We start from the raw sequence: 13,515 nt of genomic DNA on the forward strand, positions 1-13,515 counted from the left end.
GCACCCTTCTGTCCCACTTCCTTACATCTTCCTGTGGGCCAGTTATGGCCACATTGCTCCACCTCCATTTCCCAGCTACTGGCAGGTCTCAGGTTACATGGATGGTCATGAAGTCCAGAACATACTACTTTGGTTTTCCATCTGCTGTCCTTTGAGCAGTCTTCGTGAAGCCTTTAGGAATTTATACTTTTGAGATCTCTGTCTCCTTGTTGAATGTGGTTGGAATTAGCACAGTGCTAGTGAGGGGGACAGAGATACAAAATGATTATGTAGGTCTTTTATTTTTTTCTTGGAAACTATAGCCAAACAAAGGTTCACTGAACTTCATCAGTAACTACAAAACATTTATTCTGAGAAGAAATGTATTAATTTTCAACTTTTTTTTCCCCAGAAAGCCAGAAACACAAAGCTTGCAAGTATTTCTGAGCTCTGTTAAGAATACAGTAATATAATCTTTGATAACAAGTAAGCATTTAAAATGTTAACTTTTGTTTCTTTTCAGGAACATCCAGCATGATTACAGAGCAATATGCACATGAGTAGGAACTACACAGAATTAGAAAAAATGAGTAACACAGTATGCCAACAGGAACAGTACATATTGTAGAGCAGCTTAAAGAATTATTTGACATTGTAATGTCACATTTTTGCACAATTTAAAAAAGTTTTTGTACAAAAACGGACAGCAAAAATGTATTTTTAACGCAGAATTCAAGAATAAAGTATTATTAAGACTAATAAGGCCTTGCTTAATGTGAAAAAAGTATGGAAATAGGTAAAAATTTTAACTTTACGTTGGAATTCATTTGTGCCCTTGTCAAAAAATAGAAAGCAACGGGGTTTGATGTATTCTAGTACTTTCTCTGGCCAAAGTGTGATGGGGCCTTTGTGTCTTCAAAGGCGGCTGTGAATGCCAGTGCCCAGGCTCACAGGTGGGAGCTCACCTGGGGCACCTGAACACCTTTGACTATGTGGCTGTAGGGGCCTACCTTTTTTAATGGTAGGGTAGAACCTCAGCCTGTACCCAAACCTTGGGCTTGTCTCACCCCAAAGCGGGTATGGCAGGCAGGCCTCTGTCCTGGCAAAGGCTGACCTCCTGCCCTTGTCCTGCAGGTGACCACCCCCGCCATCTACCTCTTGTTCAGCCTGAGGGTGAACATGCAGGGCCTGCCTTTCCACGGGGGCCAAAGCAGCGCTGCCAGGACATCGAGATGGTGGGGAAGATTGTGCTGATCCTGTGAGAGATGGATGTCATGGCTGTACCCCCGGCAGCCTGTGGAGGATGAGGAGGGGAAGGAGGCAAGCTGGAACTCGGCCCAGGTGAGAGCTGCCGGTAGGTCGGGGGGACGGGAAGACCTCTCAGTGTCCGTGGAGGGACCGGCAGCCTGGAGGCGACGGGAACCCGTGGGCGACCGGGACCCGCTGTCGCCCGGCCGCTCCCCGCGCCGCCTCTGGGCGGGCTCTTTCCCCGTCGGGGAAGCGAAGGCCACCGGGCGGCTCGAGGAACGGCCGCTGAGGGGCGCGGTGCAGAACCAATCGGAGCGCTCGTAGCAGGAGCCAATGGGGGCGGCCGTAACATGGCGGGAGCCGTGGGTGGGGGGCGGGCGCGTATTAAGGCAGAGGTGGTACTTAGTGGCGCGGTGCCGGCTCCTCATCCCGCATCGCCCGGTCCCCGCAGGCATGGAGCCCTCGCAGGTTGCGATCATCGGCAGGTAAAGTCTCTCTTCTCCCGCGCGTAGGTGCAGCGTCCTGGGGAGGAGGTGCCAGCCAGGCTTGGCCCCCGGGGCCTCTGGGAGCGGATGCCCGGGGACGCGTGAAGGGGCTCGGGCGCCGTCCCGGCGAGGTCCGGGCAGCGGGGCGGTGAGTTTGCTGCCTCGGCTGTCCCCGCCATAGCAGGCGTCGGACGCCGCAGCGAGGTGCTAACTCGGGGCGTTCGGTGGGTTTCAGCGTGTGTCGTCCCTGCTGGGGAGAGCCGGGCTGGAGCAGGGGAGCAGCGCACGGGGGGTCTGGCCAGCGGCGGGTCCGTGCTGCTGCCGGGATTCAGGAACCCGGGGGGCAGTGCACCCATTTGGCTCGTTAGGAAGAGTGTCTTTGCTTAAGTCCCTGACAGCGCTGTGCTACTTAAAAAAAAAAAACAAAACAAAAAACCACCCCAAAACCCCACAAAACCCCCAAAACCACCAACCCACAACAAGCAAACATCCACAGCATCTCAGCTCGAAGTCAGTCATCCTTTAGGTCTGACAGAATGCTGCTCTTTTTCATTTGTAATGTTTTGTGTGTGTGTAAGTGCAAGAGCAAGAGGAGTGGAGAAATCTGAGCACAGCTTTAAGATCCTGCTTGTCAACTATGTCAGGAAACTCCGAAGTCTCTGACAGACTATACTGTCTTGCCACAAGATACAGCAGTGTTTTTTACTTGTGTGAGAAGGCATTGTTTCATCCTGTTCTTGAGTAAACCTGAAGTTCTTTATTTCAACAATAATGTGGTGGGGAGAAAAAAAGGTAACACTCCCTTAAGTGCTACTATAACTTGGTACTAGAAGTATGGGCTGCAACAGACTTTATTAGCGAGACTGCATGAGGTCTTGGGACACGTGTCTTGGTGCCATCATGTGACGGTGACAAAGCTGGTGCTTACCGGGGGCATTTGGGGAACTCGTATTCACAGGTGTGCAGAGGGCCAGCAGAGCTCGGCTCCCGCTCTCTGTGGCACAATATCCTACTGAAGGCAGAAAAACTTCCTGGTAGCATCCGCAGAAGTTATGTGAGCGGATCTGGTGGTTATTGCTTCATGGCTGGACCCAAAATGATGGTGCTGAAAGTGTCAGAAAGGACTGTCTTGGGCTCAAATATGCTGACATCAGGTTATAATGTTGCTGTCGTGTGCAGTGGAGTAACAGTGCAGGCCTGATACCTACCATTGACTTACTTTGTATGCTCTGTAGTTCAAAAGAAAAAGCAAACCCCACAATCCTAAAAACCTGTATCAAAATAAAAGCAACTCTTTTTTGGTCGAACACTGATTTAAGGAAACTAATTTAAAAGTACATACTGTACCCATACCTTGCCTTTTCCATAAATGTGCTTGTTCTGTAGTTTGCCTGAGAACTGCTGAGGTCTGGGCTTACTAAAGTGAAGTTGTGTGTGTGTTTTTTCTCTCAGATGGTAAGTTTTGAGTGAGGACTTACTGTCTACCTAACAACACTAAATGCAAAGTTTCACACTTTTTTTTTTGTCCCATTATGTCCACTGATTCCTGCTGTTTCCAGAAACTTCCTGGTTTGTTCCTTTTTTTTATATTTAAACCAAAGGTTGAACATGTTCCTGTTTTTCTCTTCCTTCTTTTCTCATCTGCCCTATTGCTTTATCTCTGACTTTTAGTCCCCTTTTAATCCTTTATTGATGCACTAGTGGCCTTGCATTTTCCAGTTGCCAGTGGTTGCTTAAGTTTAATGCTTCAAATACAATGATCTTGGAAATGACAGGAAATGCATGTAATTATCAAAACCCCCACTATAACAGTCATAGATACGGAGTTTTGCACTTGTCTCTGTTATAGATTTTTTTTTTTTCAATCTCAGGTTATTTAAGCTTATGACACTGTGACTCGGTGCTTCCATTTCAAGAGATTAATGCCTGCTATGAATCTAATTAAGTTAAAACCTGCATTGCTTTGAGAGACTTAATAAAATTGTCAGTTACAAGAAGTTTCCTATATATATTTCTCAGTAATGTGACTTTACCAGAAGGTGCAGGCAGACTGTTCCTGTGTGCCTCCAGCATGGTAGAGTGCTTCATCTAAAAATAAAGGTAGCACTAGAGGTGGGTAGGTGGAAAAGTAGGATCAAACCCATGCTTGGTTGTTTTTAGTTTGGGGTTTTTTTTTCCTTTTCACATGCTTATGGTACTTCCTGAATTGCTGAGGACCCATGACTTCAGTAGCTGGGCATTAGGTATTCTGATCATCTCTGAAGCAGGATCCTGAACTCTTGGACCAATGGGCTGCTGTCCATTTTTAGACTATGAACTGAACAGATGAGTTTTAAATTTAAAACCAAAACAAACTCTTTAATACAATTCCACGCACCAACTCCAGGTTAAGATTGTAGCTGACAAAACTTGAGTCCAGTGTCCCAAGGTAGTGGTTCCTACTATTTGGATTCTGCTGTCCTTTTTGTTTGGTGGCTTTGTTGTTTGGTGGGGGGTTTTTTTTTGGGGGGGAGGCGTGGGGTGGTTTTTGTTTGGTTTCTTTTTTCTTTCTCATTATCTTTCTTCCAGCTCTCAGAGAAGCTCCTACATAGCTAGCAAAGGATATTTCTCAGAGATTTATTTCTTATCAATATGTAACTAATCTTTTAATCAAATATCGAAGAGTCCAAGCTCTGTCTTCCTTCTTGCAATGCTTATAAGACCTCCGTCCCTGAAATATATGCTTCTCTATTAATTGGTTGATATTTATTTTCTTTTCAGTGGACTTATTGGTCGCAGCTGGGCCATGGTGTTTGCTGCTGGAGGCTTCAAAGTGAAACTTTATGATATTGCACAACAGCAGCTAACAAGTGCACTGGAAAATATCCGGTAGGTCACTGGACTTGAAATGACTGGGACTGTAACGAAACTGTGGGATTTCTGTAATTACGAATGAACAGTCATATCTTATTGTTTAAGGGAGTATAGATTTTAAGCTTTGAAGAAGGCTTTAACTTAGAAGTAGAGGTCCTGTTAAGATCAGAACAACTGTGCTCCCAAATCTCTCAATATCACTTCTGAAGAGCACTTTAATTCTTAAGTAATAATTTAAGAGCTTAAGTTTAGATCCAAATTCTTGAAATGATGTTTACCGTGACTAGGTTATCTGTAGGCCAAGCTTAAAATACATGAACGTAAGAGTTTTTGCATAGAAAGACAACAAAGACTGTTTCAAAACGGAAGTAGGTCAATATGGATTGCTGAGGAGTCCTGCTACTATTATTATTTTATAACTAGATTTTTAAAAAATTCTTGAACTAATATTTTTGAGTCCTAGAAGAACAGGTTGCTAGTTCCACTAAAGATGTATCTACTGATCAGTTACAGAAGAGGTTGGGAAGGAGCAAATCTGAGAGTGTGAGCACAAGAACAATCATACTGGTTCAGACCCACAATCCACCAGCCCTTTTCTCTGTTGCCCTCTGGCACTATGGCTGAAGCCACATGCTTTTGGTACACGACAGAGCGACAAGTTCAAGTCCTGCCTGTCTGCTCCCCTCCCCCAACCCATAGTACCTAGGAATTGCTCGTGTATTCAGTAACTCTAGATTTCTTCCAAGTATTTCTCTAACCTTCCCTTGAACCTATGTAAAGCCTTTGTGGCCTCCTTGCCAAAGGACTTTGTGTTCTGCAGGTTTACTGCTCGCTGTGTGAAGAGCTATTCCCTTTTGTTTGTTTTCAACCTGGCTCCTCAGTTGCTTTGTTTGGCCCCTCGTTCTTATGTTAGAAGGGACAGTGGCTGGTTGGCTCTATTCACCCTCTTCTTGCTAGTCATGAAATAAGGCTTTATTATATCTCTTAGAGAGAGTGCATTTGTAGAGCGGATTTGTGAGCAATCTTATGTTGCTGTATCAGCATTTAATTCTAAAGTTCAGGTTGCTTCATGATCAGCATCAACCTAAATGCGTCAGCCCTCCCTTCATGATGCCTTGCAGTGAAATGCGTCAGCGGGTATGGGGAGTAAGTTGCACCTAAAAAGGGGGTGTGGAGCGTTGTATTGTGATTGCTTCCTGTAACAAGGCTTACAGCACAGAGGAGTGACTTCAGGAGCGCCTCGTAGGTAACCTTCATAACAAAAGAGGAGGAAAGTCTGTCTCCTACAATTCCCCTCCACCCCAAACCTCTCTTTCCAGGTAGATGTTAGTCAGACCTAACATCTCTGTTGCTACACCTAGATGAGACGCTTCTGGGTTATTTATTTTTTTGTTTTGTTTTTCAGAATTGCTGTCATAGCAGTAGCTGTGATGAGATTCTGAATTATTGCGGGTGTTTTGCAGTCTACATTAGTAGAAACAACATTCATCCCTAATTTTTGTCTATTTCTAGTAGCAAAATGAGGACTTCAGCCTTCCAAGGTTTTCAGCTTGGAAAAGTGAGGCATGAAATATGATATGTAGTAGGGTAGAGTGCTGTTTGGGTGTGCCTGCGTGTGCTGTCCCATAGGAGTTCAAGGCAGGTTTTGCCTTTTACATAAGGTGTTCTTAACTCAACTTATAATTAACTTGTGTATCTTGGCTGTTGTAACATCCTAGTTAAAAAGCCTAGTTTCAGGACAACGTCGTTTTTATGACAAGAACACAAGCTCTGCAGTTTCTTCAACCGTTAATTTAGTGATTGTACCTATCAAAATGTGGTCAAACTTGAACTTCCTTGCACTGATTTCATAGCACACAACCTGCAGTAAAACCCTCTGAGTTACTGATATGATACTTGTGTAAGGGCTAGAGCTTGAGTAGGTAACGAGGGGTCGTAGGAGAGAGCAGCCAGGGGAATGCCTGTTGGAGCTGTCTGACAAAGCCACCTGGTGGCTACTTCTCTGGACTTGCTGGGATTTGCTTGCCTTTGTCTCCAAATCACTAGGAATTTTAGGGAAGTTTTTAAGCTTAAGGGTTTTGTTGTTTTGTTTTTTTAGTATTGAAAAGTATTTCTTCCATTCTAGTCTGCAGTCTGTGAGCTTTTAGTGTATGGAGCTACTTTACATACTAAGGAGAAACTGGAGTGTACAGAGGACTACTTGTAGTTTGCCTTTTCTAAACAAAAGAGAAGTGGGATTTGAGTAGTCAATAATAGTCACTCCTAAAAGGAGATGTTACTACTTTGACAGAAATGATACTTAAGTATTTATTAACTATTTTGTGATTGATTTTGAGTGCATTGACTTGTAACTTGTTCTGAATTTACATAAAGGCCAACACTTCAGGATTCATTAACCTAATGAATTCAACTCTCACAAAACAGTAGGCTGGCAGCAGGGGTGTGTAGTCCTGCAAGAGGGCTAGAATGAGTCCGGAATGGTCCTACAACGATCATGAGAGCCTGTATGTAGCTGTATGGAAAATCTGAAATGTAATCTGTAAATTTATTCAAAACACTTGGTTATAGTTAAAAAATAAGATTAAAGCATGGAATTTGGATCTAATGAAACAAGCGGAAATGCATATCGTGTTGCCGCAATATCAGTAGACCAGATAGAGAAAGAAATGGAGGCCTAACATGGTATGATGGATTTACTACCTACCTCCTGTTGACAGACGCATTGCAGTCAGTACCCTGACACACAAAATGATTGCACGTTGGATTGAACCGGGTGTCCTAGTAGCATTATTAACCAGTGTCTGCTCTAATGGAACAACCTTTTGTTCTGTTGAAGAAACAAACTAATGGACAGCTTTATGCCACACTTGACCTACTGAATGCACGCTGTAGTAACCTGCCTTGGAAAATGTAACTTTTCATATCCAGTATGCTTTCTTCTGAGTCGATATGATTCTAGTTTGAAGGCAAGATTGCTAAACTTTAAAATAATGAGAATTAGGAAAAACAAGTAGTACCCTATTGCTGAAACTAATCCTAAAACATAGGATGTAGAAATGGCTTAGTGCATGCCGCCCCAAAAACCTTTAAGATTCATGTAATGTGTAAACTTTTTTCAAATAGTTACTGTGCTACTGTTCTAAACATAATTAAGCTACTGATAAAGATTGATTAATTACATTGGAAATGCTGTATTTTTTCCCCATGTAATTGGTTCATATTTTATATAGAAGAGTTTTGCACGTATAATGAAAGACTATTGCAAGGAGAAGTTCAGTTGACTCTGAAGAGAACACTAAAACTTGGATATTTGTGCATGCATTCTGTAATTTCTTTCTAGAAGTGGATGCTGGTTAAATATGGTATTTACTCAGAGCCCAAAATGTATCCCCTCCAGGACACAGTAACTTTTTTTTTAATACATAAAACCCAAACAGTGGTATGCATAAAGCTAACTTCAGAAAAAAATTGTAGATGATCTCAGGAAGTAGTCTGTGCTAAAATATAGAGACAAGATTATTTTTAAAGCTGCGTTATTATATTCAGCTGTACTGAACAGTACACTTAGAAAAGAGCTTCTAGTATATCTTCTGATCCTTCCATTCTTCTCTTAGCCCAAGTAGAAAAATTTTCTGGGACAGATTAAAGTTGACTTTGAAGTGATAGTTGTATCTAGGGATATGAGCACATAAAATTACTATCACTACTTTTATTAAATAGGTACAAGTGAATTGCAATACTAGTATCAAAACATAGAAATACTTGGTTGGAAGGGAGGCAACTTTGACCCTCTGCTAAATGGTAGGGACCCTCTCCCTTTAAATTAACTTAATTTTAATTAATTAAAATTAAAAGAAGTTTTTAGTGAGTTCTGTTCTTCCAGAATGAACTTCTACGGAACTCTGCCTTCTGAAAACTGATATGTGGTGCTAATGCTACGTGATAGTGAATCTAAACTCAAAAGGGAGTTCAGTGAGAATTGCTTGTATGTCAGGTTTATCTGACTATGGGTTGCTCTTCTGTATAGTTCAAGGATGTTAGGCCTTTAAAGAATTGGAGCCAAGCAGTCTTGAGATAAGAATATCATACTTCCTCTCTTCATTAAGTATTAATTTAACTGTAAATTTTATTGGACTTGATCCATAGTAAAGTGCGGTATTGTATTAAGCAACCTTAACTTTTCCATGCTGTCAGAGCAAAATTGCTCTGAAAAACAAACAAGATGCAGGGGCTAGAAAAAAGAAGCCAGGGATGAGGCGGGGAGATGCAAAGTGAAGTACTTTAAGAATTTTGTACTGTCGTAAGTGGGATCTAGAACTTGTAATGAAGGGCTTGAGTAATCAAACTTGTACTAAACGATAGGCTTGAGTCTACCTTTCAATTTTATATCCCCACGCTGCAACCCCCCACCACCAAAGAGTGCAACTAACTAGCTAAGGAAAACTGCTTCATTTGCAGAACTGACTGGAGAACGTGTTAATAGGCTTTAATGGAAGGGGATAGGTTCCATCTTTCCAAAGGTTCTAGCTGGCTATTCTGTAGTTAAAACCACCTACAAAGGGAAATGTCTTCTCATCTCATTCCTTTGTGGCAGGCAGTCCCCCTGGGCAGCTAGAATACATAATTTAAATAAGACCATATTTTTGTTTGTTTGTTTTTTGGGGTTTTTTTGTTTGTTTGTTTTTTACCATTACAAAGGCTGTATTTTGAGAACAGTTATGGTGTTAGCACGTGCCCAGTATGCAGAAGTAAGACGTCCAAAAAGCTGGTGAAATCTCCATCCCTGAAGGCTTTCAAGGTTTAGCTGCATAAAACCAAGGCTAACATAATCTGGTGTTAGCAATATTTCTGCTGCAGGTGCAAGCTGGGCTTGAGACTTCCCAGGGCCCCTTTCAGCCAGTGCATCTGTGACTGTGGGAGACCCAGGTTTCAGGCTGGGTCTGTGTGGTCAGAGGCAGAAATGTGAACTGTGGCGCTCTATTTTAGGTTGGCCAACTTTGGCTTTGGTGGGAATTTCCAACTTGAACCTGAACTTAAACAAATAGTAAAAAAAAAAAAACCATAGAAAATGCTTCCTAGCAGGTAGATTTCCCAGCATAGACTTGTCAGTTCTGATGCCACGATGCAAAAAGAATTTTGACAAACCTAACAAGTGGACTTACTTAGCTCACTTGACCTGGAGACAGAATTGGAATTAATCTTCAAAGGGTAAGAAGTGACTTGTAATGAGTTGCAGACCCTACTTAAACTTGGCAATATTGGCAACTCTGCATTTATCATGGAAAAACATAATGATTGTAACTGTATTTTCCTGTTACAAAATCTTTGCTGTGATTGCAGCATCCAGTTTGTGTAATGCCAGTATAGACATCCTGAGTGTGCCATGGCTGGAAAACAGGTTGTGTGTGTGATAAGTTTAGGAGATCTCAGAACTTTGATTGGCTTTTTTGCATTGCCATGCTCTTATGCTACGTCCTGGCTCCTCTGTATCCTTTCCGTTGTGCCTTTTCAAAACTGTGTCAAAGGCAGATGTGTCATTCATTAATATACTGCCATTGCTATGGATGAAGTGCATTTGACAGCCCTGGATCTCTCCTATCTGGACAGAAACATATGTACTTTTGTGATCCTGCTTCTACTGCTCTTTCAAGAATGTGTAGTATGTAATAGCATTTTCATGGTGGTGTGTTGTGTGCTTACCTTCAGTCTGGGGAAAGCAGAAGGCAAGTGGTTGCTAACACTTTCAAATGACTAATTGCAACTCAGTATTAGCAGCTTACTATTTGGCCATTTTGTGTGAACAGTGAGCTGGTCCCAGTGTCAGGGTCTTTTGGTTGCCTACTTGGTCTGTCGTGCCTCAGGCTAGATACATGGGACTGATAATGTTTGAGTGTTCTGTTTTGGGTTTTGTGTTTTTTCCTATGCCAACTACAGTCTCATTTATCAGGCAGCACCAGTAGTCTGGTGCCATGACTGGTTAATGGCCTTGGTCTTTGCAACAATGGTTGGCTGAACTTGTGAAGAATAATATTGGTATTGTCTTTTTCTTCCCTCCTTTTTCCTTGCTGGTTTGGCCAGTAAATTTGTGATTCAGTGGTCTTTAATCTGTGCTGAATACCATGACTGCCCAATAGTAGCTGTGGATAAAGGTGAGGCAATGGGGTGTGAACAAGATGGATTAAGTATTAGGATCTCTTGCAAGATCCTTCTGTAAAGACTTTTAGAATAGGATTTGTAACCAGGAGCATCCCAGGCAGTTTATATGATCAGAAGTGTTGTTATAGATTGGGTACCTTATCTTGAAGCAAATACTGGCTCAGTTCCCAGAGTAGTGTTGACATAGGCAGTCAGGTACAACAGTAAAACTCTGGAGGTAGACACAGTGTGGGCTTAAAAGGAAGTAGTATTTTTCCTCATTCTTCAAAGACCTTACTGGTATTGGTCAAACTCTTCAAGCTGTGTGCACAATACAATCACAAAGCGAATTCCTGTGGTGTGTGCCACGGACATGGCTGCAGTGACCTCAGTCTGCAGTCATCCTCAGGGATGATCACCCTGAAGTCTAGGCTGCCTTGAATAAAAAGCCATCCAGTAGAGGTCAGCGGTGCAGTGCTGTATGTACAAACCGGTCTGATTTATGCCTTAACGTATGATAAATATCAGGGGAAACTCCCTTCCTTTGCCACAGAAGTGTGGACAATCTAATACCCTGGGGGAATATAAAGAGGGTTTAGCATTTGGAAGACTTAAAATTCATTTGTGGAACAAAAGAGCCAAAATGTCAATAAATGGAGGGGGGAGGGCAGGCAGCAAAAAAATTTTCTGGGAGGGAAGGCCAAAATTCAAGCAATGCACAAATTGTATTTCCTATTCTGTGCTTTAAATAATTATACTAATTTAAATAAATGGTTAGCACGAAGATTGGTGATGTTAACAGGAAGATTTTTTTGTTTAGGAGGAAAATCAGTTTAGCCTTAAGTTCCAAAGTATGAAGATGGTGGTTTTCCAGGTTAATTAAGAAATGGTGCTCTTGGTGTACAGTGTAGTCTGTAATGGCTTATGACAGAGAAACAGAAATGATAGGATGGTCGTCACTGGCAGAGAAGGAAAGGTATGGAACAGGAGACAGGTGCTGCAAACTTCTGTAAAAACTTGTGGAAGAAAAATAAAAGCTAGATCTCTTAAGTCTGTCACTCTAGCCTTTTTGAATCCCGTAGTTACCAATCATGGAGTGGAGTTTCAGAGGACTGGGGAGGATGAGACTAGTGTCATATTGCACAGAACAAGAACTTCACCCTCTTCTTCAAAGGAAATAATTCTGTTGTGGTCTCTTCAACCTTAATTTTTGGGTTTGTTTAACAGCAGTATACAGCGTATGAGCAAGAGGAGGATCCTGGATTTAGGCAAGTGCACCTGGGAAATGAACTTCTGATGAATGGACAGTTGAGACCTTTTGAATTGGAGGAAACGGCCTCAGGTTGCGCCAGGGAGGCTTAGATCGGATATTAGGAAAAATTTCTTCATGGAAAGTGTTGTCAATCATGGGAACAGGCTGTCCAGGGACATGGTGGAGTCACCATCCCTGGTGATATTTAAGGCGTGTAGATGTGGTGCTTAGGGACATGGTTTAGTGGTGGCCTTGGCAGTGTTAGGTTAATGGCTGGACTTGATGATCTTAAAGGTCTTTCCTAACCTACATGATTCTGTGATTGGTTCCTTACCATCTCCCCTCACAAGGGGTAAAGGAGTCAGAAGTTTGGATATTCTAGTTTAGGTGCACCTATTTCTGTACAGATGAAGCACTGCCACCTTTAGTGTGCTGGAAGCCTTAATTCTTGGATGGAGCTCCTGCCTAGCAAGCTGTGGTGTACCTTGGCAGCTTGTAAAATGGAGCCGAAGCTTCCTATTTCCTATTCCTTACCACGCAGATTGCTCAAAGGCAGAAGTCTGTGCTTTCCAGCCGTCCATTTGCTGTGTTGTTAAGAAACCAAGTGGGGAACTCATCCAGAAACTTGATGGATTTCCTGCTTATTTTTGTGGTGCTGCCTGGAGGGGACTGTTTGAGCATTATTTTTTTTTTTTCTTTTCTTGAAGTGCTTTTAAACAAAACTTAATAGAAAAGAATTTCTGACCTGTTTAGCTTTGAATAGGAAAGGTCTGGGTTTTTGAGCCTAAATCCATATTTGAGAAAAGAGGCAGAAAGCTATTAATGGAACTCTTTTCGTCAGTTCTGGACTGCATAAACTGGTAGGAATACTAATTTTGAAGCCAAGTCTAAGGGACTTGAGGGAAGCAAACAGGACAGACCTGAGCAGTGTGTAAAAAGCATATGACTCTTGGCTTCACTTTCCAGCTAAGAATGAATTGAACTTTTTCAAAGTTCTTGTCCAATGTAAACAAAATGCAATGCCTAGCTGTTTACCCAGGCGTCCTCTGCCTAAGAGTCAAAAATCATTTACCGTGATCAGCTCTAACAAAAATAAAGAAGTAGTGTTAGAAATTGCAGTACAGAAATGATGATCTGGAGTTAATTGCTGAAGCAGCTCATTGAAGATGAGAAAGTTAATGCTTGTAGGAGTTAGTGCTGTGTGTGTACATGCATATAGATTTCTGTTATTGTTGGTTTTGTTGTTCTCAGTTTGAAATATAGGTGCATATTCTGGTTTAGAAGGTGCACGGTCGCCTTTTACCAGCTTCAAACAGAGCCTCTGACATCTTACCTGCTCCCAAGTCTTTGGAAATACTTTGATTTATTGTACAGAGTCCACAGTGATCTGAAGGTATTTGTTTTTTTTCTGACTGTTGTGCTAAACCAGGGGCAGAACTGCTCTAGGTGGTGTTTGGCTCCTGCTAAGTGGCTACTGAGTGCTTCTTACCTTGATTTTTTTTTTTTTTTTAAGTGGGGTTGCTCCCAGGATAAGGTATTGCTGCTCTGAGTTGGTGTCAGAAA

At 42.2% G+C, this 13,515-nt stretch overlaps 2 protein-coding genes across 6 annotated transcripts in view; one reads left to right on the plus strand and one right to left on the minus strand.

The window, feature by feature from the left end:
* IFT88 (intraflagellar transport 88) overlaps positions 1 to 1,334 on the minus strand; it is a 58,359-nt gene extending 57,025 nt beyond the window's left edge. Inside the window, exons 1-2 of one of the 2 annotated variants that reach the window (XM_054824180.1) lie at positions 1,135 to 1,334; positions 126 to 236 (exon numbers count right to left, since the gene is read on the minus strand). Coding sequence is in view for 1 of the 2 variants with exons in the window: in XM_054824150.1 (XP_054680125.1) it covers positions 1,135 to 1,160 (26 nt within the window). In the remaining variant the exon portion in view is untranslated. The remainder of the gene's footprint in view (positions 1 to 125; positions 237 to 1,134) is intronic. The other variant, XM_054824150.1, reaches the window with a different exon arrangement.
* CRYL1 (crystallin lambda 1) overlaps positions 1,189 to 13,515 on the plus strand; it is a 61,133-nt gene continuing 48,806 nt past the window's right edge. Inside the window, exons 1-3 of one of the 4 annotated variants that reach the window (XM_054824225.1) lie at positions 1,204 to 1,320; positions 1,740 to 1,860; positions 4,473 to 4,580. In XM_054824225.1, the coding sequence (XP_054680200.1) occupies positions 4,498 to 4,580 (83 nt within the window). In that variant the 5' untranslated portion in view covers positions 1,204 to 1,320; positions 1,740 to 1,860; positions 4,473 to 4,497. Of the gene's footprint in view, positions 1,321 to 1,523; positions 1,713 to 1,739; positions 1,861 to 4,472; positions 4,581 to 13,515 lie in introns of those variants that run through there. The other 3 variants (XM_054824208.1, XM_054824218.1, XM_054824199.1) reach the window with 3 other exon arrangements.

The sequence above is a fragment of the Grus americana genome, chromosome 1, assembly GCF_028858705.1.
Source record: "Grus americana isolate bGruAme1 chromosome 1, bGruAme1.mat, whole genome shotgun sequence".
NCBI classification, from domain to species: domain Eukaryota; kingdom Metazoa; phylum Chordata; class Aves; order Gruiformes; family Gruidae; genus Grus; species Grus americana.